This window comes from Tripterygium wilfordii, chromosome 4 (genome assembly GCF_013401445.1).
Source record: "Tripterygium wilfordii isolate XIE 37 chromosome 4, ASM1340144v1, whole genome shotgun sequence".
Lineage (NCBI taxonomy): Eukaryota > Viridiplantae > Streptophyta > Magnoliopsida > Celastrales > Celastraceae > Tripterygium > Tripterygium wilfordii.
In genome coordinates, this window is record NC_052235.1 from 3016955 (window position 1) to 3044388 (window position 27434).

The 27434-nt window shown below is 36.7% G+C and overlaps 5 protein-coding genes across 11 annotated transcripts; 2 read left to right on the top strand and 3 right to left on the bottom strand.

Annotated features, from left to right (window-relative positions):
- Positions 1-355: 355 nt before the first annotated feature.
- Positions 356-10823, top strand: LOC119997109 (K(+) efflux antiporter 4-like). Its single transcript, XM_038843918.1, has 20 exons — positions 356-735; positions 1354-1397; positions 1955-2010; positions 2135-2213; positions 2344-2405; positions 2496-2571; positions 2763-2837; positions 3305-3376; positions 3464-3547; positions 4535-4603; positions 5492-5569; positions 5747-5835; positions 6310-6406; positions 6479-6532; positions 7310-7405; positions 8606-8794; positions 8875-8952; positions 9611-9655; positions 10018-10107; positions 10235-10823. The coding sequence occupies exons 1-20, from the start codon at positions 504-506 to the stop codon at positions 10313-10315; spliced, it is 1746 nt and encodes a 581-aa protein (XP_038699846.1). The 5' UTR covers positions 356-503; the 3' UTR covers positions 10316-10823.
- On the top strand, positions 10280-13457 carry LOC119997112. 2 transcript variants are annotated; one of them, XM_038843924.1, is made up of 4 exons: positions 10280-10421; positions 10543-10578; positions 10918-11005; positions 12975-13457. In XM_038843924.1, exons 1-4 carry the CDS (start codon positions 10392-10394, stop codon positions 13151-13153), a joined length of 333 nt encoding a protein of 110 aa, XP_038699852.1. In that variant the 5' UTR covers positions 10280-10391; the 3' UTR covers positions 13154-13457. The 2 variants fall into 2 exon arrangements, with proteins under 2 accessions (XP_038699852.1, XP_038699853.1); XM_038843925.1 differs by having other exon boundaries at positions 12935-13153.
- Positions 13455-14806, bottom strand: LOC119997110 (transcription factor MYBS3-like). The gene is made up of 3 exons (XM_038843919.1): positions 14410-14806; positions 14127-14326; positions 13455-14022 (listed from the first exon to the last, which is right to left on the bottom strand). The coding sequence occupies exons 1-3, from the start codon at positions 14708-14710 to the stop codon at positions 13696-13698; spliced, it is 828 nt and encodes a 275-aa protein (XP_038699847.1). The 5' UTR covers positions 14711-14806; the 3' UTR covers positions 13455-13695.
- Positions 14482-20038, bottom strand: LOC119997111 (probable acyl-[acyl-carrier-protein]--UDP-N-acetylglucosamine O-acyltransferase, mitochondrial). Of its 3 annotated transcripts, XM_038843922.1 has the most exons (7): positions 19581-20038; positions 19355-19435; positions 19165-19246; positions 18666-18692; positions 18112-18204; positions 17249-18027; positions 14482-14619 (listed from the first exon to the last, which is right to left on the bottom strand). In XM_038843922.1, exons 2-6 carry the CDS (start codon positions 19426-19428, stop codon positions 17890-17892), a joined length of 414 nt encoding a protein of 137 aa, XP_038699850.1. In that variant the 5' UTR covers positions 19429-19435; positions 19581-20038; the 3' UTR covers positions 14482-14619; positions 17249-17889. The 3 variants fall into 3 exon arrangements, with proteins under 3 accessions (XP_038699850.1, XP_038699849.1, XP_038699851.1); XM_038843921.1 differs by having other exon boundaries at positions 19355-20038; XM_038843923.1 differs by lacking the exon at positions 14482-14619 and having other exon boundaries at positions 17998-18027; positions 18112-18200; positions 19355-20038.
- A 2207-nt stretch (positions 20039-22245) lies between these two features.
- On the bottom strand, positions 22246-27434 carry LOC119997594 (pentatricopeptide repeat-containing protein At3g24000, mitochondrial-like). Of its 4 annotated transcripts, none has more exons than XM_038844724.1 (5): positions 23924-27434; positions 23525-23812; positions 22632-22724; positions 22450-22544; positions 22246-22326 (listed from the first exon to the last, which is right to left on the bottom strand). In XM_038844724.1, the coding sequence occupies exon 1, from the start codon at positions 27231-27233 to the stop codon at positions 24189-24191; it is 3045 nt and encodes a 1014-aa protein (XP_038700652.1). In that variant the 5' UTR covers positions 27234-27434; the 3' UTR covers positions 22246-22326; positions 22450-22544; positions 22632-22724; positions 23525-23812; positions 23924-24188. The 4 variants fall into 4 exon arrangements, with proteins under 4 accessions (XP_038700652.1, XP_038700653.1, XP_038700654.1 ...); XM_038844725.1 differs by having other exon boundaries at positions 22252-22296; XM_038844726.1 differs by lacking the exon at positions 22246-22326 and having other exon boundaries at positions 22381-22544; positions 23550-23812.

Sequence of the window (27434 nt, forward strand, 5' to 3'; positions counted from 1 at the left end):
GATAATTATCCAATAAAAAAAATTAAGATAATCTTTAATTTGTAAAAGTAAAATCCTTGACGCCAGCTATAAAACCGTAGATCTTCGGGGGCAAATCATCAATTTCACCGTCAAATGGTGCGACTTTTCCTTGGACTATTGACTCTCTTAGTGTCGCGGTCGCGGAGGATCCACCGTCCAACGCAACTGTGAGTGTATTTCATAATATGGGCGTCTTTGCACAGGATTCAATTCCCAAACTGCACCTGCTACCGTACCGCCTACAGTGCTACTTAATGCAACTCAAGAGGGGCCGTTTTGTACTTTCACTTAGAACCTCCATTCCTAATTCCTAATTTGCTATTTCCTAAAGCAACTACACAACTTTCCCTCTCGTTCTAGCCTTCTAGGAGACGAGAGAGGAAGAAGGCGGAGCATAATCCAATACAACGACGTCCGGTTAATGTACGCCGGTGCCGTTTGAAGCACACTCTCTCTCTGTATTATCTCTACAATCCTGTGCAATGAGAATAACTCTCACACTGATCGTCGTTTGTCATCTTTGTTTCCTTTCTCTCGTCACTCACTATTTTCCTCTCGTTGCTGCCGACGAATCGGGCTCTGACTCGGTGGCGAATGAGATTAATGGCACTGCCGATTCAAACACGACGCAGTCTAGATCCAGGGAGGATAGCTTTGCTGGGATGCTCGATCGGGCTCTTGAGAAGGAGTTCCCCGAGAACGAACAGAATGAAGGTTCGCACTAGATCTGATGTAATTTTTTCGTCACCTAGGGTTTCTGAGTGTGGCGAGTACTTTAGTTATTGAACTGCATTGTGTGGAATAGTACTTTATATTTTTGATAAATTTCTTTTAGCTTCTTCTGGTGTGGTTAATTGTGTTTTTTCATCACATCTTATGAATAATTTTTATATTACACTACTAATTTCTTTTAATGAATTTCCTATCAATGGAAGTGTCGGTGGAAAGTTCTGCATTGCTATCCATGGAAGTGTCAATGGAAAGTTCTGCATAGCTTTGCTATCCATGGAAGTGCCAGAGGAACGTCCTGATTGCTTGGCTATCCATGGAAGCGTCATTGGAAAGTTCTGCATTGCTTATTCCGAAGAAACATAGAAGTTTGCCATGTTGCTGATAGAATATAGAAAAATACAAAAGAAATCGTAATGATCAGTTTCGCTTTCTCACTTAAAACTATGCCAGAATTTCCTCATCGGGTAGTACTAGTGTGGTGTGGTTTTGTGAGGTTTATGCGATCGAATTACATAATCTTGCTACTAGACAATTTAATATGTGATTCTAGCAACCTAGTGGAACATGAATCCGGATTGACCCCAATTTTTTCTTTTGCAGCAAATGATTCTGGGAGTTTCAACAATAGTGTCTCAGGACAGAAGGTTCACCCATATTCCTTTAGGCCGTGTACCTGTTCGTCAATGATATTTAACCTATGAATTGTTTTTTTGTAGCTTTTACCAGTCAAAGAACGTAAAATTTGGCCATCTTGCCATTCTTTGCATGAATTATTTGGAATTTCTTGTTTTCTGAGATCAAAAGACTTTATTAGAGAGCACTAAGGGGGTTGTGAACGGACATTTAGGCTAATAGAGTATAGCATGGACAATCTCTGGGGGAGTATATTTGAAGTGCAGTTGCATTTATTAATTATTTGAGTGATGAGGATCAATTACTAAGAGCAATTCCAACCATAGACCACATAGGATTAAAAGATAGCAAAATTGACTTTGGGAAAATTGGTGAGGATGAGGACATATCTCTCCAATAAATACAAAAATTTTTTGAGGCAGTTATGGTTGATGAAATGGGTAATTGTTTTGAATCTCGAATAATCAAATGGTTTAATTGGGTTCATTTGGTTAGTCCTTGTCTTTCGTTTTTGTTTGAATTGCTCTTTCTATTTTTTATGGCTTATTGGAATACCTTGGTTTATCAGGCAGTGGAGGAAACTGTTGCTAGATTTATTGCGAAGAATGATACTAAAGTGGAGAAGTATGTGCATGAATTCTGAATGCTAGTTGAGATTTTAGTTACTTATCATTTTTTGATTTGCTGCTGCTAAAATTATTCCCCCATGATATGGAGAACCCCTGACACATTTGTGAGCTTGTATTAGATCATTTCAGTTTCACGATGTTTTCAATTTGGACAACGAGAATGGGGCAGAAGACACACCGACATTGATCGATCGAAAGGTATGCCCAACGCCTGATATTGGAAACTCCTATAGATTGTTGGCTTGCTACGTTGCTAGTGTAAGTTTTATTTGCCTAAGACCAGCATGCTTGATGCTAATTCATTTTTTCAACTTGTTGAAATATTCAGGATAATGTTTTTATCATGTCCAATCGAAAGTCAAAGTATCCGGTACTACAACTAGACCCAAGGTTTGCATAATTGTCCATTTTCTCCCAGTTATATTTTCAGTTTTTTCACTTAATATGTGTGATAGAATTATGTTACGCAATAAAATGCAGATTGATATCAGATCTGGTAGTTGTTATTGTCTTCGCAACTTGTGGTGGAATTGCTTTTGCATGTGCAGGACAACCGGTTAGGCCAACACTTTTACTCTATATAATTATATAATATATATTATCCTTATGGGTTACCATTTGAAGAGAACAAGTTCTTCTTTTTCTTTCGTCTTTATCTGTTGAACTTAGAGATAAAATTATGCAAAATTATTAGCGATTTTTAATATATATCAGTAAAGGATTGTCTTCTATGCCCGGACACTGCAGGTTATTACTGGATATCTGCTGGCTGGATCTGTTATTGGGCCTGGGGGATTGAGTTTTGTAAACGAATTGGTGCAAGTATGTTGGTTCTGTATATGAGCTGGAATAGACATATGCGTTGATGCTATTTGCTTGAGACAAAAAATGAGTAACTTATAATTGAGGGATTTTAGCTTCTTTTTTTGTCCCACCAAAGTACATGTAACCCAAAAATCCAACGTTCAAAAACCACAAAGGAGTTTTTATTGTGTACTTGTCAAATTCATAGGCCAAAAGAGGAAGGTTTTTTCAGATTTCTGGTATCTGGCGCCCCCATTCGTCCTTGCATTTTTTGCTTATGTGAAAATGAACCATGAGCTTGCTTGATTTTCCACACCATCTTTAAATCTTAAAGGTTTAAGCATATGGTTTAAAATGATGTGCACATGTAGTTTTTGATATTTTGCAAAGTCAAGCTGATTTCATCTCCTGGTACAATTTTACAATTCATGTTGCTTGTTTGATTATATTACAGCTTCCATTTTTCCATTGGCATATGCATCCAGGTTGAAACGGTGGCTCAATTTGGTGTAATTTTTCTTCTATTTGCATTGGGTTTGGAGTTTTCCACAAAGAAGGTTTTCTCATTCATTGCCGCCTATATCAGTTCTTCTGATTCGATTTTCTGTTAATTGGTCTGATGCAATCTTTCTCTTCATAAGCAGCTTCGTGTTGTTCGAGCAGTTGCTGTTTTAGGTGGATTGCTGCAGATTTTCCTGTTCATGTGCATGTGCGGCATAACAGCATCAGTATGTCTATAATTATTGTGCGATGTTTTGATAGCATATTATATATGATGAGTGTACACCTGAAACACCTGAAGTTGGGAGGTTTGAATCTCCAACCAAGCACACCAGCCACCAGGCTTTAGTAATCTTCTGAGTGTAAAAGGAATTTTGTGAAACAGCACCCACATTTGACGATAGCAATATAACAAATTCATAACTTCTACAGTAGAAAAATATAGAAGTTTCTGTTTCTGAAATTCCAGAAGCATTTCCAAAATCCCAGAAGCTTAATATTTCGTTCAAACTGTCAATAACTACACCCTTTGAAATTCTATGCCCTCAATTTGTCTTCTAGTCTTTTATCCCCAAATTCTCCCAGAAATGGCTGGAGAAACAGTTGTGGTTATTTGGTCTCCCCCCTTAAACATTCAGAAGAAAAACCATGTATATTAAGTTTTCATTGTTCCCAATTAGAAAGTACTGGAGTCAAACATATTGTTGCTCCGATACATCAGAAATTTTTCTAAAATGAGAAAAAGAAAGTTGTTACCACTGCAGCCAAACACCTAATCAGTTCTAACTGTCATGCATGCTGGGGTGCATCTTTGCTTCAAGCAGGCAAATTCTGCTATTTGATGCATGAGCATGTAGTTAACAACTGCAAAGCTACTGTAGCACTGCTAATTTACACTGGTAGTATGGTAATTTTTCATATTTAAATGGTTATAACCTGTAATTGAGAATGTCGCTCATCCGGTAATGAAGACTGCGATTGAAATGCAGCTGGGCTAGTGTACTGTCTCCAGCCTTGGCCAACTTCAAGCAATTTCACACATAGAACCTGGAATTTACATAACATGTTGGGCTTCTTGATGTTCTGGATCTTCAATTAGTGGAAAATATAATTTTCTATCCGTGAATCACTGTTAGAAGTCATTCATTACTTTCTTCTATATTAGATTAGCCTAGCAATGAAGTTTTGATTTGTGCTGCTGCATGCTTTTGCAGTTATGTGGTGCTAAGCCTTCGGAGGGGATATTTGTTGGCGTGCTCTTGTCAATGTCTTCTACTGCTGTGGTAAAACTCTCTATGCTTGGATTATCTGTTTGTATTTACATTAGGTTAATTATTGACTATATATTTGTTACTTTAATTAATTTTAATCTCTTTTTTAAAAAAAAAAAACTTTTAATAACACAAGCACATATCTCTTTGTTAGCATTTTTATCTTTTCAATAATTTTTCTCATCATTCTTTCTGTCATTGAATAATCTTTTGCACTGGACAGGATTTTATATTTGAATTTATCTATTAGAGTATCTCAAATCAGTCATTGGAGATGAATGAATTGGTAGTGATTGTCTGAGAAGGTGCTGATGCTTTTTTGCTCTAGGAGGGAAGAAAAATTGACGCTATAAAAACCAAAAGTAGTTTTCACTGCCTTTATTTCTTTTACTCACTTATCCTATCCGTAATCCAGTCTCAATTGCCTAATTGCTCTCTGGGCTGAAGTAATCGTTGTTATTACCAGCTTGTGGTATTGGTTGGGTTCAGAGTTATGCAAGGCATGATTCATGAGTTGCTACACCATCCTGAAGCTTATCATATATTATGTATATGTATATGATGACTGGGTGGACAAGAAAGTGGAAGCTCTGTTGTAGTTACCTCAATTGTTGATCGTGTTGAGTATTTGAACCACTCTAGCAAGCAGCAGATAATGGAGACTGTAGCTGACTTTAACCTTCAGAATTACCTTTATTTATTTATTTTTTTCAGCACCTACGAAATTATCTTAACTGACATTGATTTTATGGAGAGATGGTTCATTCAAATAAGAAGCGGAATTTCATTTTGTTTTGGAGATTCCTAATACTCTGCATTTATGATCATCTTTTATGAATTTGGAATCTAAAGAATTTTTGTCATTATATATGCTGCCTGTTCTGATTTCTTTGCCCTCAGGTGTTGAAATTTCTGATGGAAAGAAATAGTATAAATGCCCTTCATGGTCAGGTGACAGTTGGTATTCTTATCCTGCAGGTATTTATTCCTCACTTATCAAACCTTTTTGAAATGTGAAATGATACCACTATTGCTGTTTTTGGCATTAAAATTATCAGTTGTCAGATAAATACTAATCGCTCAAGTCAAAATCTTTTCTAGCATATGATTTTATCTTGTTATGCTTAGAGTTTTTGTCCTTTTTCTGGCATCCAGGATTGTGCTGTGGGTTTGCTGTTTGCTTTGCTTCCTGTTCTTGGAGGCTCATCTGGTGTTCTTCAAGGAGTAATATCCATGACTAAGTCGTGAGAATCTAAATTACTCCTCTACTTGTATGAAGTGGTTGCATATTTTTCTTCAAGGACATATGGCCTGATAGACAAAGTATACAGTAAATCACATTCATTTTCCATAATGGATGTCGAAAATGTTTCATCAAGTAGCTACTTTACAACAGAACCTCTCCAGTGTTGTATTACCTTCACCAATTGCCATGTTTTTTTTTACTAGTTTTGATGTTCTGGCAGCCTGGCACTGTAAATACGTTATTTGGCCTTGGTTTGAGGTTATGAAAGTTCATAATGCCTTATCAGCTTTTGAAGATTTAGCTATATTTGATATCTCGTGCATTTGAAATTGATGCTTAGCAACTTAGTTTGCTTATTTACTAGAGTGGAATCCCATATTGGTCGTTGCCTACTCTGTGGGGTTAATATGCTATGGAGTATGGAGTTTCTAAATTTTGTACCCCTTTTCTCTTACGAAGTTTATATGCCCAGGTTGATGGTGCTTATGACATTTTTGGCCACTTTGACAATATTATCTCGCACTTGCATACCATGGTTTCTGAAGCTTATGATAAGCCTATCATCACAGGTATAGATAGATCGTAGCTATGATATTCTATTCTGTAGTGGACTTATCCTAACTGAAATTTCCTTTGTGCAGACTAATGAGCTATATCAATTGGCATCAGTGGCTTTCTGCTTGCTTGTTGCGTGGGTTAGCCTCATTTCCCACTTTGTGGTGCCTTGCGTTTTAGTTTCTTGTATATTTCTTTCTATATATTATGCACACAATGGTCCTGGAGATACTGATTTTGATTGAGTTCAGCTTAGGTAAATCTGCAGTTTTTCTGACAATGAAAGATTGACTAGTTCATTTAGCATATTCTACTCTGGTGTAGAGTAGATCAAACATGTGCCTGGCTTGGGACTGACCAATATCACATATTCAAATTTTGGATAGTATATTTGAGTGGTGGCAAGGAGGTGCCAAACTACAAGAGTTATCTACAGGGAAAATCAACGGTTATATTAAGGAATATTGCTTCATCTAATTTACCTTTTCTTCCATGCTGAAAACTCATCATGTATTCCCACTTGTGTTTGCCAGAAAAAATATTCCACTACCCCTTTTTATTGCAGACCTTCCCAATATCCACCACATGGATTAGGGGTCTTACCTTTTTTTTTGCTCCTTCGAAGTTGAGTCATGTTAACTCATGAAACTCGCCTAATATTTGGCAAAGTTTTCCTTGTCCAGAGGACTATGGAAGAAATTGTGACTGTTCATAAAGTTCAGCTATGACACTGTATGTCCAAGCATCCAAAAAACTGGCAAGGCAAACAGTGAGCTAGGCAGGCCAAAAGACTCAGTATACTTGGATGCCTTGTTAGCCAAATGGCCAATATAAATTGACCCCCCACTAAAGAATATACACACGTATGCTTGCATCTGTTTCTTTCTCATATAATAAAGATTATTGTTACATTTCAGTGTAGCGATAAGCTGGGTCTGAGTCTTGAGCTTGGTTCCTTTGCTGCGGGAGTAATGATATCAACAACTGATCTTGCTCAGCATACCCTTGAACAAGTAAGACTTCATATCTTGTTCAGAAGTTATGCATGTCCTGTTTGGTTTTGTTGTTTTTACTTTTAGGTGCTTCAAGTTTTGGACCCTCTCTGTCTATCAAGGGACACTTTGTGTTAATGTTCCAAATTTTTTGTTTTAACATATGACTATAAAACTATGTGGAGGTAAGGTTACTACTCACATGAGAACATGTAGCCCACTGGTAGAGTTGTAGGGGTGCAACCTAGAGATCACGAATTCAATTCTTAAAAACAGTCTCTCCACATATTATGGGGTAAGGTTTGCATATGTCTTGCTTGTCCCCCCGACCATTGCGGGAGTCTTGTGCATGGCGGTTGTTTGCCTTTTATACGAGTATAAAAATATGGGAATTTTGTTCTAATAATGAATACTAGTTTAAAAAGTAATACTCAACAGCCAACTTGGTTGCATCCATTAAAAAATGATGAAAAAACTGTAGTATTAACTGAGAAAATACCAAATCAGAATGCCTGACGAGGGCAAGTGAAAATATAAATTGTAAAATTCATGAAGTGACATCTTCATTGGGTTTTAGTTATAACATTTGATGGAAATTCTTTAATGCTGAATGTAATGAACACAAACTGAAAACTGACCAGTCAGTTGATGATCCAAGGAACTTGAAGGAAAGAGGGAATAGAAAAAAATGGGAGACAAAGATTAATTGTCTGAATGCAGAGATGCACAACTTTGCTCTTCTTTGAAGTAGAAAAAACACATCCTGGTTTAACTTGATCGAGTTTCCAACAGCAAGTTAACTTTTATTCTTATCTACAGTCCATGAATCTTAAAGCAAAAATGGCTTTATGCAAATTTTGAACATGCATAGTTATCAGCTTCATTATTTTTTCTTTTCTGCCTTTTGGATATTCATGATGAATGCATACACTAGCCGTATGTATCATAGTGACCATTCTGGCATGGTATGTCTCTAAGTTTAAAGGTAGTTTGGTTTTTCATTTTCTTTTTACTTGTTGATGAGCCATAAAGGCCTGGATGATATTCTCTGGACCTGGTCATTTTATTTCTTAGATTCCCTTGATCTTTACTTGGGTGGATGGATAATCTGTGATAATAGGTTGCCTTGCCTTATTATTACTTCAGTTTTATTAAAATTTCAATTGTTGCAGATGAAAAAAGCATGTGGTTTTGTTCTTATCTGTGGTTTAATTCTCGCAGGTTGAGCCCATTCGAAACTTCTTTGCCGCTCTCTTTCTTGCCAGCATTGGGATGTTAATACATGTTCACTTTCTTTGGAATCACGTTGATATTTTACTAGCAGCTGTACTGTTGGTGATTCTTATAAAAACGGTTGTGGTGGCCGCTGTTGTCAAGGGATTTCGATACAATAACAAAAACTCACTTCTTGTAAGAATAAACCGAATGACCTCACTTTTGTTCTTTCCCTTTAACAGAAGAGCCTTGATATTTTGTTTTGTCATTTGTAGGTTGGAATGTCTTTGGCGCAGATTGGAGAATTTGCATTTGTTCTTCTTAGTCGTGCCTCTAATCTTCGTTTAGTTGAGGTCAGTTGGTCATTGTGGCCATGCCTTATAGCATGGCACACCCATCCTATTGTTAGTATGTGGTGTCCACCATCCATATTTAAACTATAAGCCATATTTTTATTGAACGTTTTGTGGTATTGTGCAACCATAAAGTGGTTCTAAGCTTTCAAATGCAGCTTCACGTGTTTGATAAGCATGAAAAATAATAATGAGACCAATTTTGACTTTATTCAACTTCTGAAATATGTGAGTGCTGACCTAATTTTGCATGTTTGTTGCATGTTTCCTTTTTGGTCTCGCTTTTTAACGAAATTTTAACGTAACAAAAATTATTAAGCCAAGTTTAAATCCCTCCCTCATATGTTTCGACGAGTGTTGGTATCTTTTTTGTGTTTATATTTATACAGGCTTTGGTGCTGGTGTACATATACCAACTTGCTTGGGGCTATTGACTTCTCTTCTTTATAATTCTATCTTTGCACCACCTTGGTGCGTTAATATAATTTTTACCATTCAAAAAAGAAAATATTTGTACAGGCATATGTTCTGCATCTGCAGCTAACCAATGAAATATATTCTCCATTTAAGCTCTGGCATATGATTTTTGTACAGTGTGTCAACTCTTTCTTCAGTTTCTTGCCAAAGACTGCACTAAAGTTTCTTGCATCTGTTACAGGGTAAATTGTATCTACTTCTTCTAGGCACAACGGCTCTCAGTCTGGTATGCACTTCATTTGGATATGCCTTCCTAGCCAAGTAGTGATGTGTTTCATCCTCCCAATAAATTTAAATTAGTCTAAAGTAAATATTTTACGGAATTGAATTGGAAATATTTTAAATTAATTATCTGGAATCTAAGCTGTGCAGAGTTGCAAGACAGTAAAACAAGTGTGGTGCAGTTCAGTTAGGATCTCTATTTCATAAAAGAAAAACACGAGTTATGATAGTCAATTGTTCCATTACAAGTTTATTAGTCATTTTAAGTTTAATTAGGAAATTTTCTCTCAACTGTGAGTTTGATATAGTGTACTGAATCAAGTTTATAGTGGGTGGTGGAGCTATACTAACAAAGCGATAGTGCAGGTTACTACCCCATTGCTTTTCAAGCTGATACCTACTGTTGTACATCTTGGGGTGCTCTTGAGGTGGTTCCCTCCTGATAGTCCAATTGAGGTATTCTATACTTTTGACCGCGTAATTTGTGCCCTCATCTATCGTTTACTCAAATGTTGCTAGTCTTAATTTTGTCTTTGGCATCTCGAGTGTTGGAGGAATGCTGATCCATCATTTCTCCTCCTAGATTGGATACAAAGGAGATAACTTTCGCCCAGACAGCGCTAAACATGTTGCTTTGATGGTCCGTGACGATCATGATTCATGATGTTAAAACAACTAATTAATCACAGAAATTCAAAGTTCAATATTGACCCTGCTGGTATTTTTACTCACAAGCAACGATGCTTGGAAGTCCAGACGGCTTTGACAAGGTGAACAGTTATATGCGCTAGCAAATATCATTCTTCCTGTATCATCTTCTCCGCATGCATTTCTTGGCAGAAGTTGATCTTTATTCCAACTGAAAAAGAAATCGTGATACTGTTTACTCAGATCCATATCCTAACACAAGTTGGCTTTCTGCTTCAGGTCAGTGTATTACTCTCCAATCAACCTGTTTTGTGTAAAATAAGGGTCCAATTTTGTAAATTCTAAATTTCTACGGTAGATTTTTTTTAAATTTAGTTTATATATATATTCTTTTCTCTTGCCCCCATTTTGTAATAAGAGATCAGAAACAAACTAAAATGTACCAAATTTCCTCAGTACCACGATATGTAAATGCAATTTTTTTTTCTCGTTTATTATGTTTTGAATACTGTCTTTGTTTGATAGTTAAGGTTGTAACTTTTATAGTTCATTGCGCAGCTGGTACATATGCTGTAGACACTATATGTGGTTTCTGCCATTATTTGTTTCCCAGTGCAGTGTAGTATGGATTATGGAAGACACTTCCCAGCTGTAGAAGATCTGAAAGGCTTCTGCTACTGGCCTAAACCTAAATTGATTGATGCAGGTTAGTTTACAGAACATCAATTGCTATATATTTTTATGTTCTGTTTCGTATAATAATGTTGACTAACTTATTTCATTTAAAAAGGCTCGTTGTTGCCCTTCATGAACCGTGGTAGATGTAGGAAAACTAGGTACCCAATATGTAACAATTATATAGGGTAGTTAATTGTCATGTTATATAAAAAATGGCAGTCAAAAGAGTCGGACATTGTGCAAAATATAATATGCTTTAAGATATGGGGAACTAGAGTGTAATGTCAATTGGCTTTTTTGAGTAGAATTTTATGAATTTTTTTTTCTTCTCCATCACTCTCCACATATGAATAAATTAGTTAATTGACCCGTGAAAGAATAAAATAGGGAAACAAGAGGGAAATTCCTAGCTAGAAATATAAATATACAACATCATGATAATTCGATGTGTGTGTGTGTGTGAGAGAGAGAGAGAGAGAACAAAATTATATAGATGCAAGTTACTAAACTACAGGCCAAAGAGATTCAAATGCTTGAAAAGCTATAGGATGTAAAATACTGACAACTTACTGATTAGAACAGACAATGAGACGGGCTTGGTTTGAAAAGTCTTGGTAATTTTAAAAGTGATCATAAATGTCAGTCTCATAAATATGAATCCAAGAAGACAATATATAATCCCAGAGATACAACGCCCAGAGAGAGAGAGAGAGAGAGAGATCCTGCACATGCAATAAAAGTACACCTATGCATAGCAAGAAGACAAAAAAAAAGAGAAGACTTAGGTAGCTACCTTGTGGACAAGATTCAATATTTCCAAGTTCTCTTATCTTCGCATAATTGACCCCCAGAAATGCTTGTAGATGTGCCAGTTTTGTAGTCACACAACATACTTAACACTTTTTTTTTTATCTATCTGATTTCGGAATATTCGTATCACATTTGTGACAAAATCACAAAACAACCAAGTCCAAGTTGGAAACATAAGCAAAAGACTTGAAAGTGACTTCAAACTAATAATGAAGTGTATATGTATATATATTATTAACTAAATTAATTGGTTTCAAACTAATTTTATAGTAAAAATATTTAATTGAAAAAATTGTCAAAGTTCATAAACTTGGGAAGACAATATCAATATGGCAAGTTAACAAATAATGAAGTATATATATGAAAATATAAACTATTAGAGAGAGAGAGCTTGAAGATTGCTCACCTAAAAACCCTAACTTGGTGTCATTTTCTTCTCCTTATTCTCAAGTCCAAACCTAAGGCTAACCTACCCCTTGAACATTTCTTCATTGACACGTATTCTCTAGAAGATATTTAGGAGAAAATGTACCAAAAGAATTTGGGAAAAAAATCTCTATTTATGTTGGCTACTTCTTCCAACAACCTTTCGAATTTTCCATAGATTATATATAATCACTGTCTATTGTTCCATTCAAAAAAAATTTAATTTCATATTTAAGGGACACAAAAACTTGTGTATTTGGTAGACTAAGTGGATCCTAGATGCTAGCTCGTATAGAAGTCATGGATTCAAGTGGGTAAATACGTAAATGAGCTAGGCTCAACACGATAACATTTACATAATAAAATTTCACAGTCGAGAGACCAGAAATGAATATTTATTGACATATTGTTGTATAGTTTTGTTTATTTTCCACAAAAGTAATAATCAAGTGAGGCCTATCCTTGTCTCAATTTTGGGTGACTAATCTACTTATCCTCAAAAGAGTTGTTTTTTTTTTTGCTTGCAAGAGTAACAACTAACAACTAGTAGGACCTAACAAAAATTTATAATGATGATGATATTGAATGTCCAGTATCATCATGGTCCCATATAGTTCATCTTGGGACAATATATACTTATTGAGTTGTCTTTGTCTATGTATTTATTCATCTACACAAACCATTTATTCTGTGTGGCTGTATGTGCTTGTCATGCAAAAAGTGCCTACTCTTCTTGAATCTTCTTCTGCTGCGACTTCTAGTGAAACAGAACAGACCATGCAGGAGCCAAAAGATCTTTCATTTTCATTCTCAGGGGAAAAAAAATGTGACAAAGATTGAACCTTTTTTCATGGGTTTTTTTTTTAATTATTATTTTGAGGATACTTTGATATATTTCTATAATAATTCCTTAATAAACTTACGAAAACAAATTCCTTAATGAATTCTTGAATTTTGTTTTATTGTAGTTTATATACATGGTTCTTCAGTACCACTTACCTAAACAACTTATAAGGTAGCTTACCACATGCCTAAACAACTTATAAGGTAGCTTATAGATACTGTTTTACAATTGTTGAACTAAATAGTACCTAAAAATGTGTTTACTTTTACTTAAAATTTTCCTTGAATCCGTCAAAGAGAGATTAAGTTAGTTGTTATTTGTTTTCATTGTGAATGTATTTAAAAAGTTTTGGATCAGTCTTCCAATCCACTTGACTTAGACATCAGTTATCTGCCACTGAAATTCAATCACAACTTTTTTGTGACTCCCATTTAGAATAATAATAGTTACATCAATAATAGTATTTATGCAACAGAGTCATCTACCCGTTCATTCACAATATAGATACTGGGAAAAAAATGAAAAGAAATTGAGAAAGAACAGAGAGATTTTCTCTATTAGACATTACTCGTTAGTGACCAAGAATACAACACTGGCTGTAATAGCACTGCCATTTACTGCTATGCGTAATCTCTTTATCAGGTCACACTGATAGGTCTGGTACCGTAAGGATGAGAAGATTGGTTTTCTTCTAAATTCATAGGAGAAGAACCAAGTGTGAGATCCAAATTGAGTTTTGCAGCAATCGGAGGATTAGTCTTTTTGTCTTCTTTAAACCCATCAAACCAAATTTGTGCGGAAGAATTATTGTCACAACCCAACTGAGATGACTCAGTTTCTTGATCATCAAATTTGATATTTTGTTGAAAAGAACGAGGACCCAGCAGAGTCAGAGTGGTATCTTGATCACTTGACATGGAATTACTAGTATTCACAAGATGTTTTGTTATGTTGCCACTTCCAACCTACACAAAAAATAGATTAAAAAAAAAAAATTGACACCAAATTTGTAAAACAAGACATGAGAGATCAAAGCATGATAAATGAAGCTAAAATCAGCTTTATGTACCATGTCAAAGAGGCTTGAACGCCTCTTCTTCTTGTTGTTAAGATTTGCTTGCCTAAGAAAGTACTTTTGAGCATGACTTGCAACTTGTGTTGGAGTTCTTGTTGTCACAAAATTTCTTGCTATTCCTCTCCAATCACCCTTCCCTACCTTCTCTAGCCCTACGAGAAAACTCCGGTGCTCCTCCTCTGTCCATGGAACTCCTAATCATCCCAAATTAAATGAATCACACAAAATCATACCAAAATGAATAAATAACAGATTAATTTTGAAGTAGTGAACTTACCTTTCTTTCTTTCTTGGGCTCGGACGATTAGGCCATCGGAGAGATAACCAATGTTTGTTTTGTCCGAATTTTCATCTCTTGAAGAGCACAACGAAGAACATGATGATGGAGATGAATACAAGCTATCCATGCTAAAACTCTTCTTCATAACAATAGAAGAACAAGAAGAATAAGACATGTCAAGTTGTATCCCAAACAGCCTACTCCCCCCTGCAGCAACAGAAGTAGTAGTTCCTCTGTAAATAGTGCAAGTCCTTGAATTATGATCAATATTTCCACAACGTGAGCACTTTCTGCCCATTTTTGCCAGACAAATTTTCTACACAAACTAACAGTTTATCAACACCAACTCTAACAAAATTTATAGAGAAAGAGAGACATAGAGAGAGAGAGAGAGAGAGAAAGGAAATATAAGTATTGGTTTGGTGATATTATGATGATTGGGAGGGGTGTGGTGGGGTTTAAGAAAATGGATTGCACACCAAGTGAAGATGATTGGATAGGCTCTTTTTTTTTTGGATGGCAATACTTCATCCACTTGAGATTTTTTGTCCTCAACTTGTGTTCTAAACAATGGAAAAATGTGAGTACAACTTTCTTTCCATTCAAAAGTTCATTCACATTAGGTAGGATGGAACACTTGAATTCACATTTTTTATACAGTGTGATGTAGTGCAAGCACATAGTACAAAAATTGTACATAACTTTGATCAAAGATGAAAAGTAATTAGATATTTTAATTCAAAGAAGTGGAAGAAGAATCTGCACAGAAAATGTTAGCATTGAATGTCATTATTATTATGACCTAGAATTTGCTTTGAATGATTCAATTTCTGGGTTTACCAAGTCTTTATTCTGAAAAATATCACATAATCAAGTAAAGTCAATTAGGGGAGGAAAGAAACTCAAGTAGTAAACTGTTTTGACAAATCACGTCCATCAACCTTTTTTAATTGTCAATCAATTATATATAAGCCTACCATGACACCAGACATTAGGCTGCAATTTGTATTAAAAAAAATCTGGGGGAACAATGTAACAAAACACAGATAAAGACCTATATATGTGTGTGTGTGTGTGTGTTACTAAATATCTTCTCAAACAGCCCTTGTCATACTTTAAGATAATATAATATAAGATGTGTATATCTAAGCCAACTTGCTATATGAACTCAAAGACAATTGAGTAAAAAATAATAAAAAAGAAGCTGAGTATTTTGTTGGTCTTTCCCAGGTTGAACTAATTAATCCATTTGGCTTTATTAGAGAAAGGAATCTGGCTACCTAGAAAAGAAAAAAAAAAAGAAAGATAAAATATCACCATTTCGAAAGTACTCTCAAACCTAGTTTGACTAGATAATAAACCGCCAAATTTGGCAACTACTTAGAATAATTTTTTTTTTTTGGATATCCATTGCAAGTTGTTCATGTTTACAGTTTAAGATTTCTCCACTTATCTTTCAACTGCTTAGAATTATTAATTTTTGATAATAATGTAAGTTGCAATTGTTTTTTAGCCAACTTCTCCTCATAAACGAATTGATTTATCTTTGTATATTTGGTTTGCCCTAATTTTCAAAATAAATACCTCAATAAATTGCAGAGTATCAGTATAACAAGTCGAATTCGAAAAAATATTCATTTTCAGCCAGCTCAACACTTTAATATGGCATTTAGAGCCTAATGTAACCATTTTTTATTCTTGGATTCTGCACTACACAAAGAAAGTTCTTCTCAGTTTGTGTCATGTCTAATAAATATCTGGCCAAATGCTTCTAGAAGCCATTATTTCTCCAGAATTTTTGGTCCAATCAATGTAGCTAAAGTATGTACTAACGTGATCTAAATTATCTATAATATGTCATAAGCAAATAAAAAAGGCAAAAAGTTTAAAAGAAAAATAAAAGAAGGCAAGAGCAGGTACTTAAATGCCTATAAAAATAAATTGTAGGTACTAGAACAGTTTGGGGAAATATAAAGCACTGCATCGATGTGTTCTTTCATCAGCTTTAACTTTTGTTTAGGCTTTAGCAGTAGCTAGAAAGAGCATTTTCTCCAAGCCCACTATCTACAAGGTTTTATTTCATTGAAAATTCCCACTTCTGTGCATATTGGTTCTACCACCACAATATAAACAAGCCACAAACAGCTCACACTTAAGCCCTTCAAGTTTTAAACATGTGTTCAACTCTAATGATATGGAAGAGACTTCAGCAAGAAGAAATGTAGAGTTCAAGAACTCTGGGATAACACCAAGAACCAAAATTTATATATAATACAATATTCTTAAAATAGAACAAAATCCCAGTCCTAGTTCAAAGGTATTATTAACTTTGGAATATAGTATATGATGTGATTTAATTACCATCTCTTCAATCAAACAGGTTTACTGATATTGGTCCTTTTTGGGTTGGTGAAAGTTGTAAAAAGTAGTTTCCACTGACCACTGACCACTTGTATTTCATAAACAAGAAAAAAGGCAAGACAGAGAATCCATGAAAATTTGAAGGTGGACACTGGGCAAGGAAACGAAAGGACAAGGTTACCACACAGGTCATACTCAAATTAAGGGCATCAATCACTACTAATGACAGCATATGAATGCTATATCACATTGGTGTATCATATTTATTCAAGTACAAATTCTTACCGTTCCAGTAACACCACTCGAATCATCAAAAAAACAAGCATTACATCAGAAATCATAATCAGGTTTCAATATTAGAGTGCTGCTAGAATGTCCACTAGGGTACAAGCACTTTGGTATCCAATTCAATGAACAGTCATAAGAAGTTATAATAATGATTTACAAGGTATATAAAGGCAAAAGGTGGACATACCAGGTGCTTGAAGCAGTGGCTCCAGTCTTCAGCACATGAGATGCGCTACATTGAAAGAGAACTCCAATACCATTCAAGCTATAAGTGAATTAATTGAACAAAACTGAAAATTCTGATAACAAAACCAGATACAAAGATTTCATGTAAAATTCGTTCAAGATGCATATGCTCATGCAGTTGCATGCCCCTGACACCATTCTATATTATATAATCAAGAGCAACAGTAGGGCTGCAGTGCAACAACTCCAAAATACATCTTCTCCATGGAACCAAATTCAATCATAATCCAGTTAAATATAGTACAAGACTGGTGACTTTAAGGTAGGTAATATGAATCAAGTAATAAACATAAAGGGATTACATATGCTTAGACTAGTTCAACATAAGAGGCGCATATAAACCAAACAGCAGGTAAAATTATCATTTTCTTCTGCAGAACGTGTCTTAATATGTAACAAGTAAATTCGACCTCATGATGTTTAAGTATGAAAGTGCAGCAAGAGGAGTATTGCAGCAGATAATGACACGAATGAGGGTCACACAACCAGGGGGACCCTGGTGATACTTTTTGCAATCAATATATATCTTCAAACTTCAAAGTAGTTATACATTTTTGTAGAATGATGTAAAAATATATCAACTTATGTTACAACAAAACTTACTCCCACAACAACATGCCCAGCTAGAAGAGTATTATTAGCAAATATGTTACTGTTTCCAATTTTGCAATCATGGGCAATATGACTAGACCCCATAATAAGATTGCCATCGCCAATCACCTGAATAAAAGGATGTTGTTAAGAAGAAGAACTAAATTCACAAGCGCAACAAAAAAAGAGATTTTAGATATGCCACTTCAATACCGTCTTATCAGTTGGCTTTGAGGATTGGTGAACCGATATATGTTCTCTGATGTCATTGTTATCCCCAATGTCAAGAAAACATTCATCTCCTGGCTAAAACCAAAGCAAAGAAGAAAACAAGATAAACGCTTGTATACATAGTAGTTGTACATTTGTTGACATTTAACTTTATAACAAAAGGCTGCTAAACATAAACAAAAGGAATCAAGATATCCTATAAAGAGAAATATGATGAAGTTGAAGGCCATGACGTTGATGGTGCAAGTACACATTGGTGGTGAAAATGGATAATCTGCCCCAAAATGGTGTCAAGATCAGCAAGTTTTAGCCCCTTAACAGCTGGAGAATCAAGTGGAGAATATGGATACTGAAACTTAGCAAATTAAAAATTTGTGGAAAAAATTACATTACGCAACAATCCCAATGGAAAAGCATCTCAGCCTCCCAATGATTCATAACAATCACTTATGTTGAAAACATGGACAACATGAACGCTATAAAACCTAAACTGCTAAAAGAAGATTATTTAGCAACAACGAAATCAGGAAATCAACCTTGTATTTCAAGTCTTGACATCTAACCAAGGTGGTTAAAATCGCGATTTTGATCGTAAAATCGTACGATTTTACGATCATACCTATAGAAACCTAGTTAAATAGCAGTGGAATCGTAAGGGTTGTAAAATAGCACAAAATCACATAAAATCGCGAGTAAAATCGTTAAAATCGGTAAAATCGCGAGTAAAATCGTTAAAATCTGTTGCAATTGTTTGTATTTCTTTTTTCCTTTTTTTAATTTTAATGTAGTTTTAGATACATATTTGGGTGTAAAAGGAGTGTAAAGGGACCCTGTCGGACCAAAATAAAACAAAAATATGGTTCAGAAATATATCCAATAAATTTTATGTTATTTTTGGAACATTATTGAGAATTATTCTTAATGTTACAAGGTATGTAAAATCTTACGATTTTACGATTCGAGTTTACGATTTTGATTTTACACCCCTTCTCCGATTCCGATTCGATTTTACGATTTAACTACCTTGCATCTAACACCGACCACAGCATGATGACCAATAACATTATCGCATCCTATAGCAGTACTCCCCGGAATATCATCACCAACCACTGCACCACTGCCTGACAGAGAAACCACGCTCCAATAAAGGACTCACATCGAACAACGGAGAACAAGCACCTTCAAAATCTAAGATAATAACAAAAAAGTGAAGATAGACAGATACGTCATTAAAACGCAGCGCTCCCCGAGTTTTGTGTCTCCAAATATTATGGCTCGAGGGATATAACTTACAACCATTGCCAATCTTCGCAGAGGAGCCAACAGTACAAAACGGACCAACCGAGACACTCTACATAGTTAATAAAACTTGAACGAACTCCAGTACCAGAAAATTAAAGACGAATTCGAGTATAGACAGTGAAGTTCGCAATAGAAGAGAAGAGAGAGACCTGGCCGATAATGGCGTCCGGATGAACAACTGCAGTTGGATGAATGAAGCTAGGGTTTGGCTCCGGAGAGGCCTCCGTCTTCATCTCGTTCGAGCCATCTGCGTACATTCACTTCCATTAACAACAACAATTAACAACTCAAAACAGGGAGATATAGAGAGGTAGAGAGAGAGAGTTGTACAGGCTGGAGGGCGTTGAAGGAAGCGTGAAGTAAGAGCAGAGCGTAATGGCTGCTGAACTTTGAAGAGACTATTCCTTTCGCATTCCGACAAGCGATCGCGAGAGCGAGAGAGATTAATTAGACTGCCTTATTAGTCTGCTTCAGACGCTGCTTCCTTTATTGCCGCTACAGAGTGCAAATCTTCATAAACGAAGTTTCTTCGGGTCGTAAATGAATATGAGAGAGCCGAGAGGGAGATATTCAGTGGATTTGAATTTCCGACCAAATAAGCACACGCCATGATCAAATAGTCGAGGTTTTGAGCAGATTCAAAAGAGTCTCGGTGTGTCAAAGCAAGCAGACTCCAGAATGATTGGGCCGATCAAATGGAAAAATGGGCCGCTTCCAGATCCATATCTGGTGGTTACTTTCACGATCTCTTATCTCTAGTGGCATTTGGACAGGCCACGATTATACTGGACTTCAGTTTGGGCCAGGCCCGGCCTAGCGGCCCTATTTTCTCTTTTCATCCAGTTGCCACGAAATAAATTTTTTTTTTCTCTTAGACAAACATTCATGCACAAGGCGGAGACAGACAAAACATACGTATCCCATACCCCATGTAATATGTGAAGATCCGGCCTCTAAAATTGAAATTTTGACCTCTAGATTGTGTCCCGACAACCCTACCGCTCTCTTACATGTTCCCTGGTTTGCCATGAAATGATTATATAAAAAAATCAAAAGAGCACATACACACACCAAAAAAGGCAAAAGAAAAAAATACAAACATGAAAAAATTCCACATCATTTACAAAGCCTGGCAACCAGTGACGCGGCTATATACGCATCTGAAGGCTACACAACAATATTTGAATCTATGTAACATTTAGGTACCATATCTAAAGAGGGGTTCTCATACAAGGCATCTTCAACTTGTAAGGCTACTATCTTGAAAAGCTTCTTTTGGAACTCTTCTGCATTGTCAGTCAAAATACTTCTATTCTTTCAGTGACTTGCTTTAGCCTTTATGTACTGCTTCGGAATTGTTCGAGTTCCACACAATCTAACCTTGAGTTTTTTACCAATATAGCACTCTCACTTAAAATATATCTCAATATAACACCCGGATGAAAATATTTCCCAAAATAACACTACACACCACTGACAGTGGAGGGTTCTTTACAAATTTTAAACGATCACAGATGGCGTGATCGAAATTACATTGGTCACTCCATTAGCATATTTTGATTAGATGGCGTGAATGAACAAAAATTGATAATCACGCCAACGTTGTTGGCGTGATCAACAAACACAGATATATAGAACTCTTAATAAGGACCGCTTGAAGCAAGGAAAAGAAAGACTCAATCTTACAACTATTGGTTGCCCTCTCGCTCTCTTGTGTACGATGTTGAAGCAATGTCAGGTGATTCATTTGTGGATCTGGTTCTCCCTTTTGGCTCATCTGTCAATGGGCTGCCTTAGCAACAGCAACAATGCTTCGCTAGAACTAGAAACCCAACTAAACCCAAACAAGACGAAGCAACCATCATCGACGTAAAGCACCATAAAACTAACTTCTAACTCCTCCAGCTACCATCAGGGCCGCCACCGCCATCATCAAAGTAGCGTGAGCCCCCATCACCACCATATCCTCAACGTTGTCCACCTCCATAGTTGCCACCGCTGTCACCTCCATAGCCTCCACCACCACCACCATAGCCGCCGCTGCCACCATTGAGGTTGTATCCTCCCTCACGACGGCCTCCTCCTCCCTCATGATGGCCTCCTCTCACGATCGCTGATGATTGAGTAGTCTCTCTTTTTCTCTTTAATTTTTAATTCTAAAATTTTCAACAAACGTGTCTTCATCACATGGAAGTAGAACACCACGTGTCAACATCACAAATATAAATATTTATTATTGCCTGATGAAAGGGAATTGCATTAATTTAAAAAAGAAGAAGAAATTATACATATTAGTAACGCCACTAAGGGTGGCGTTATTAGTAGGAAATTTATACTCACCTGACATCACTGCTATTCATATACTAGTCACGCCATTCTATATGACGTGAATGAGTTTTTTACACTATTCACGCCACTAAAGGTGGCGTGAATGCTCAAACATAGATCACGCCATCACAAATGGCGTAATCGTTTAAAATTTATAAAGAACACGCCACTGTCGATGGCGTGTAGTGCTATTTTGGGAAATATTTTCACCCGAATGTTATATTGGGATATATTTTGAGTGAGTGCTATATTGGTAAAAAACTCATCTAACCTTTCCAATATCTGAAGAACCTTCCGACAAAGAAAGTACACAAGAGAGATTAAGTCAAAACAATAAGTTCTGACATGCAAAGTCCAGCAAACAATTATTTCTTCAAAGCTGCAACCAACAATTGTTTCCTCAGGAAATCACTACATCATATGTGCTTGCTAGAGACAAACTCATACCCAAAAGCTTAGGCTTACAGGAAAGGCATGAATTTTAATGTTCATTTAACAGGAACGACTTGCAAGTACCAAATGCCTGAATGCTGCTGCCTGCAAAATTTCTTCTCATGTTTCAGTCGTCTGTTGAGATTTGCGAATCACGTGCATTAGATTGTTGAAGAACCAAAAGCAAGGCAAACAATACTACATTTTCTTAATTATAAGAAGAAAGTGATAAAGAAAACTTTGACATATGTCTATTACTTGTCCAATATAACCCAGTTTGATTAAGCTCTCTTGGCTTCAGCAGCTACTACCCCAAAAGGTAAGCCAGAAACGACTTTTATTCTGATTTTAATCTGCAAACAATGATTAGGATTGAAGTAATCAATACTTCACAGGGAACAAACGCAAAACTAATTATTGGGGAAAATAAATTTATTGACCTTCTGTGGATCATAAACATGAAGGAGTTGGCGCATCATCTGGGAGCAAGATTCTGCAACATCATCCCTCTGATCTAACTTCTAAGATAGTTCCTGAGAAGGACATTCGGTGATTCATAGCGCAATCAGTGGTGAATCTTGAGAAACCCCACATCTTTTTGATGCCCTCATCAGTAATAAAAATAATAGAGAAATATAAAGAAAAAGAAAACAAGCATCATGGGGCTTGAACTGAAAAGCTGAAATGAAGGAACCTATACATATTATATGCACATATATGTGGACATATTGTGCTTAAATTTAACATGATCATTTAAGTATTTAACATCAACAATTGTCCTTTGTGACTTATGCTGCGTACATTTGCTAGTACAAATCTTAATCCCAGAAAATAGTTACATCAAATAAGAGCTGAGTTGAGCCCAACTATGGTAACCCTAACATTCAAGGTTTAGACTAATTGTTGCAAAATTCCCAACCATTAAATTGACAAGCACACAGTTGGATTCCACGGAACCCTCCAATCTTTATTCCCCACCTATTAAACACCTCAAGAGCTGGGTTTTTGCTCTTTCTAATGCCTAAAATGATGTTACCTCATCTCCTGCTGCTTTAGAACATTTATTTTAGTAAAGATTTCCAATGCATCTCAAACTAAATTCATTTAAGCCGAAATCTTTAATTACAGAAGGTGTACTTAGTCAGCATTGAAGAAGGCCTCCTAGCAATAGAGTGATCCGGCATAACACAAGCATATCAAAATAGGTAATTAATTGGGAAAATTTAACACCGCAGATCAATGCAAATGACATTAACATCAATAGCAATCAATAGCAATATATTCTATATGTAAAATGAACAATTTGAATGAAAATAAGACGAAAGCAGATTACTTGAGGAGTGAGAAGGAATGACCACCAGGAGCTTAATGCAGTCTCCAGGTTGAACAACATGGGTCAAAGCCCACACCAGAGCAGTTCTTGATATCTCTTTTGATGCTTTAACAGCAACCAACGCCATTTTCCCGACCAACACATCCGATACATCCTTCTGTTTCTGCTTCATATCAAACCCACCCACAAATACCCAAATCCCCAACTTTCTTCAACACACCCCATAATCAAAACCCACATGGAATTATTAGCATTCACAAGATGTCCTGTTATGTTGCTACTCCCAACCTACAAAAAAATGATTAAAAAAAGATTAAAAAAAAGGTTGACACCCAATTTGTAAAACAAGACTTGAGAGATCAATACATGATAAATGAACCTAAAATTCAATTTATGTACCATGCCAAAGAGGCTTGAACGCCTATTCTTCTTTTTAAGATTTGCTTGCCTAAGAAAGTACTTTTCAGCATGACTTGCAAGTTGCAACTTATGTTGGAGTTCTTCTTGTCACAAAATTTCTTGCTATGCCTCTCAATCACCCTTCCCTACCTTCTTTTGGCCCACACATGTGCTTACAGAGACTTCAAATATCTTCATTTGAATCTTCTTGTTGTGTGTCTTTAAAGAGCAATTATGTCCCGATTGGTAATGCTGGAAATTATTATCACCAATAATTGTGGCAAGAGCAAGTGCCGGACTTAAAGTGGTGAAAGTATTTTGTGTCACGAACAATTATGTCCCGATTGGTAATGCTGGAAATTAGCTTCATAACATCATGGCAGTTTCCGCACACGCGTAGATTTTTAAAAATCCGAACTGTTTTGTTGGGATTGGTACTTATAAGGGCAAAAGCAAGAGCCAATCTTCCACTGTGATAATAGAGATTCTCTATTTTCTCCGTGTCAGAGACATCATGTAACGAATGCTCTATCTTGGGTTTGTAACCTACTGAAGCCAACTTTTGGTCCAGCTCCTCCAATTTCCTATTGATTTCCCTCATTTTTGGATGTGATCCATTTCCAGACATGAAAACATGGACTTGACCATTGACCTCAACCCAGCTACAACCAAGTTCTTTTTTCACACCCCGACTTGACATCAATGCCCTGACCTTTTTGACATCATCCCATCTACCTTTGGCTGCATAAAGATTTGATAGCAATACGTAATTGATGTCACTCATGGGCTCCAGCTCAAAGAGTTTCCTAGCGGCTTTTTCACCTAATTTCACATTCCCATGCAAGCTGCAAGACCCAAGCAGACTCTCCCATATTAAGGGATAGTGGACTAGCTTCATTTCCTTGATAAAGCTTTCAACCTCGTTAAATTTTCCAACCCGACCAAGAATATCAACCATACAAGCATAATGCTTAACCATGGGAGTTATCCCATACACTTTCTCCATTGAGATGAATATCCTCTTTCCCTCTTCAATCAAACCTATGCGGCTGCATCCAGTAAGAACGCATAAGAAGGTGACCTCATCTGGCTCAATGCATTCATCTAACATCATCTGAAAGGCTTCAAGAGCTTTTTCTCCTTCCATGTGTTGTGAGTATACATTTATCAGTGTGTTCCATGAGATCACGTCTCGTGACACCAAAGACTGGAAAACAGCCTCAGCATCTTCTATGCACCCGCATTTTCCATACATGTCGACAAGTGCAGTACTGAAAAACATATCTCCCATGTGACCTGCCTTAATTGCCATAGAATGAATCTGCTGCCCATTTTCCAGAGTAGCCATTCTGGAGCATCCACTTAAACAAGTGGCAAGGGTGAACTCATTGGGCTCTAAACCATCTCTTTGCATCTGATTGAAGCATTTGAAAGCCTTTTCCACTTGATCAATTTGTACATAGCTAGTTATCATGGCTGTCCATGATAAGACATCATGATTTACCAATCTACTGAAAACTACATCTGCATCTTCCAAGCAGCTATTTTTTATATACATATCAATGAGAGCTCTTCCAACAGAATGTTGAGCAGCAAGGTTGTTTTTCAAGATATGGGCATGTAACTGTGTTCCAAAGGCTACATCCATGAAGCTAGAACAGTACCTTAAAACATTATTAAACGTGTCCATGTCAGGCTCAATGCTATTAACTAGCATATGCTGAAAGATCCTTGGCCTTTCATCAAGATGTTCAAAATTATGATATGCAGATATAAGGGCATTCCATGAAGCTACATCACAAATTTCCATAGCATAAAACACCTGTCTACCATCTTCTGGGCATCCTTTTTTAATGTACATTGTAAACAGGGCATTGGAAACCACATTATCATATTCAAACCCACTTTTAAGAATAAAAGCATGAAGGCTTTCCCCATAAGTAATATCATACAGATCAGAGGCAGCACTAACAAGACTAGCAATTGTAAAATGGTTTGGTCTAGTACCTCTAAATCTCATCATGCGAAGCAGCTTGGCAGCTTCTTTGCTATGGCCCTGTTGAGCTAGGCACGTTATCATCGCACTCCAGGTCACTATGTCAGGATCTTTGATCATCTTGAACACTGTGAGTGCATCATATGCTAGCCCAAACTTGGAGTACATGTCAAGAAGACTACAGCCGAGACGTTGATCAAGCTTAAGGCCAGTCTTGATAACCAGAGAATGTAAAACCTTGCCTTCAATAAAACTGCCTGAATTTGCACAACCTTTCAGAACAGTGGATAAAATGAAATTATTGAACTTCAATTCAGAATCAGTTATTCCGCAAAAAAGACGTAAGATATTTTTGATATCACCCATCTCAGCATAGCCGTTGAACAACACATTCCATGATACAGTACTAAGCTCGGGCATGGAAAAGAACACTCTATCTGCCAGTTCCATTTTATCACACTTCGCATAAAGGTCAACAAGACAAGACCCAACATACAAATCTAGAAACAGCCCTAATTTTATCGCATCAGCATGCAACTGCTTCCCAAACTGTAAATTCCGACACAAAGAACATGCTTTCAAAACGGTAGACAAAGCAAACTCATTTGGCTTTATATCCTCCTTTTTCATTTCACAGAACAAACTAACAGCATCACTGGCCCTTCCCTCAGCCACATACCCCGCGATCACTGCATTCCAAGAGACAATGTCCCTTTCAGGCATTTCATCAAGCACTGTACGTGCAAGTAAAGGACTCAAACACTTTGAATACATATTGATCAAAGAAACCCACAAATGAGAATCTGCTTCGACCCCATCCTTAACTAAATGTCCGTGTATAGCTTTCCCCTTCTTTAGAGACCCTGTTGAAGCGCAATCTCGCAGCATGCTTGAATACCATCGTAACTTCTCCTTCCCACCAGAGTTAATATGTTTTGCTCCCACTGTTCTTTCAACTTTGTTGATAGGTGGGAAAGAATTGAGCCTCTCGGAATTCAACAATCTTCTGGGTATCTCATGAAATCGTTCGTTTGATTCACCCAGAGCCAAGTCATCAGTCTCTTCGTTTGGGTCAATGATACTGAGAGGTGCTGACATAGATTTATTCCTACATAGAAGAATCAGCGGGTTCAAACTGGTGTTATGTTTCTTGAGCAACTGAAGTGACACCCGGTGACAAGGAAATAGGAGGCCAACAAAACTAGGTGACTGCATATTATGATGACAGAGAGAAACCCAAACGCTAAGCAGCTCTAGCTCGGCGAATTTGATGGCGATGGTGATGAGTATGCAGATGAGGAAGATGCGGGCCATGGTCTGCACCTCCTCCCATTAGTGATTTTATCGAAGTTGTCGCTGCTGCCTCACAATCGTTGTAAAGATTAGTTTCCAATCAGCCTCCTTCACGCGGCTCTGCATATCTCTGGAATTCTTTGGAGATGATCTTCGACAGTGGACATTAGGGCTTGTTCTTGTTGAGCTCTAGTGCTTCTATTGCACTTCAAGCTTTATGGG

Excerpts from the sequence above, each read along its gene's own strand:
- LOC119997594 (XM_038844724.1), bottom strand. The coding sequence starts at position 27,233 with ATGGCCCGCATCTTCCTCATCTGCATACTCATCACCATCGCCATCAAA.
- LOC119997112 (XM_038843924.1), top strand. The coding sequence starts at position 10,392 with ATGCTTGGAAGTCCAGACGGCTTTGACAAG. Across the intron at positions 10,422-10,542 it reads GTCCAGACGGCTTTGACAAG|ATCCATATCCTAACACAAGT; the intron begins GTGAACAGTTAT and ends CTGTTTACTCAG. Across the intron at positions 11,006-12,974 it reads ACCTAAATTGATTGATGCAG|TGAAACAGAACAGACCATGC; the intron begins GTTAGTTTACAG and ends TGCGACTTCTAG.
- LOC119997110 (XM_038843919.1), bottom strand. The coding sequence starts at position 14,710 with ATGGGCAGAAAGTGCTCACGTTGTGGAAATATTGATCATAATTCAAGG. Across the intron at positions 14,327-14,409 it reads AGCCCAAGAAAGAAAGAAAG|GAGTTCCATGGACAGAGGAG; the intron begins GTAAGTTCACTA and ends TGGGATGATTAG. Across the intron at positions 14,023-14,126 it reads GTTCAAGCCTCTTTGACATG|GTTGGAAGTGGCAACATAAC; the intron begins GTACATAAAGCT and ends TTTTTTGTGTAG.
- LOC119997111 (XM_038843922.1), bottom strand. The coding sequence starts at position 19,428 with ATGGTTGTAAGTTATATCCCTCGAGCCATAATATTTGGAGACACAAAA. Across the intron at positions 19,247-19,354 it reads GAGCGCTGCGTTTTAATGAC|TGGTGCAGTGGTTGGTGATG; the intron begins GTATCTGTCTAT and ends TCTGTCAGGCAG. Across the intron at positions 18,205-18,665 it reads GTCAAGACTTGAAATACAAG|CCAGGAGATGAATGTTTTCT; the intron begins GTTGATTTCCTG and ends CTTTGGTTTTAG.
- LOC119997109 (XM_038843918.1), top strand. The coding sequence starts at position 504 with ATGAGAATAACTCTCACACTGATCGTCGTTTGTCATCTTTGTTTCCTT. Across the intron at positions 2,406-2,495 it reads GTACTACAACTAGACCCAAG|ATTGATATCAGATCTGGTAG; the intron begins GTTTGCATAATT and ends AATAAAATGCAG. Across the intron at positions 2,838-3,304 it reads TTGTAAACGAATTGGTGCAA|GTTGAAACGGTGGCTCAATT; the intron begins GTATGTTGGTTC and ends ATATGCATCCAG.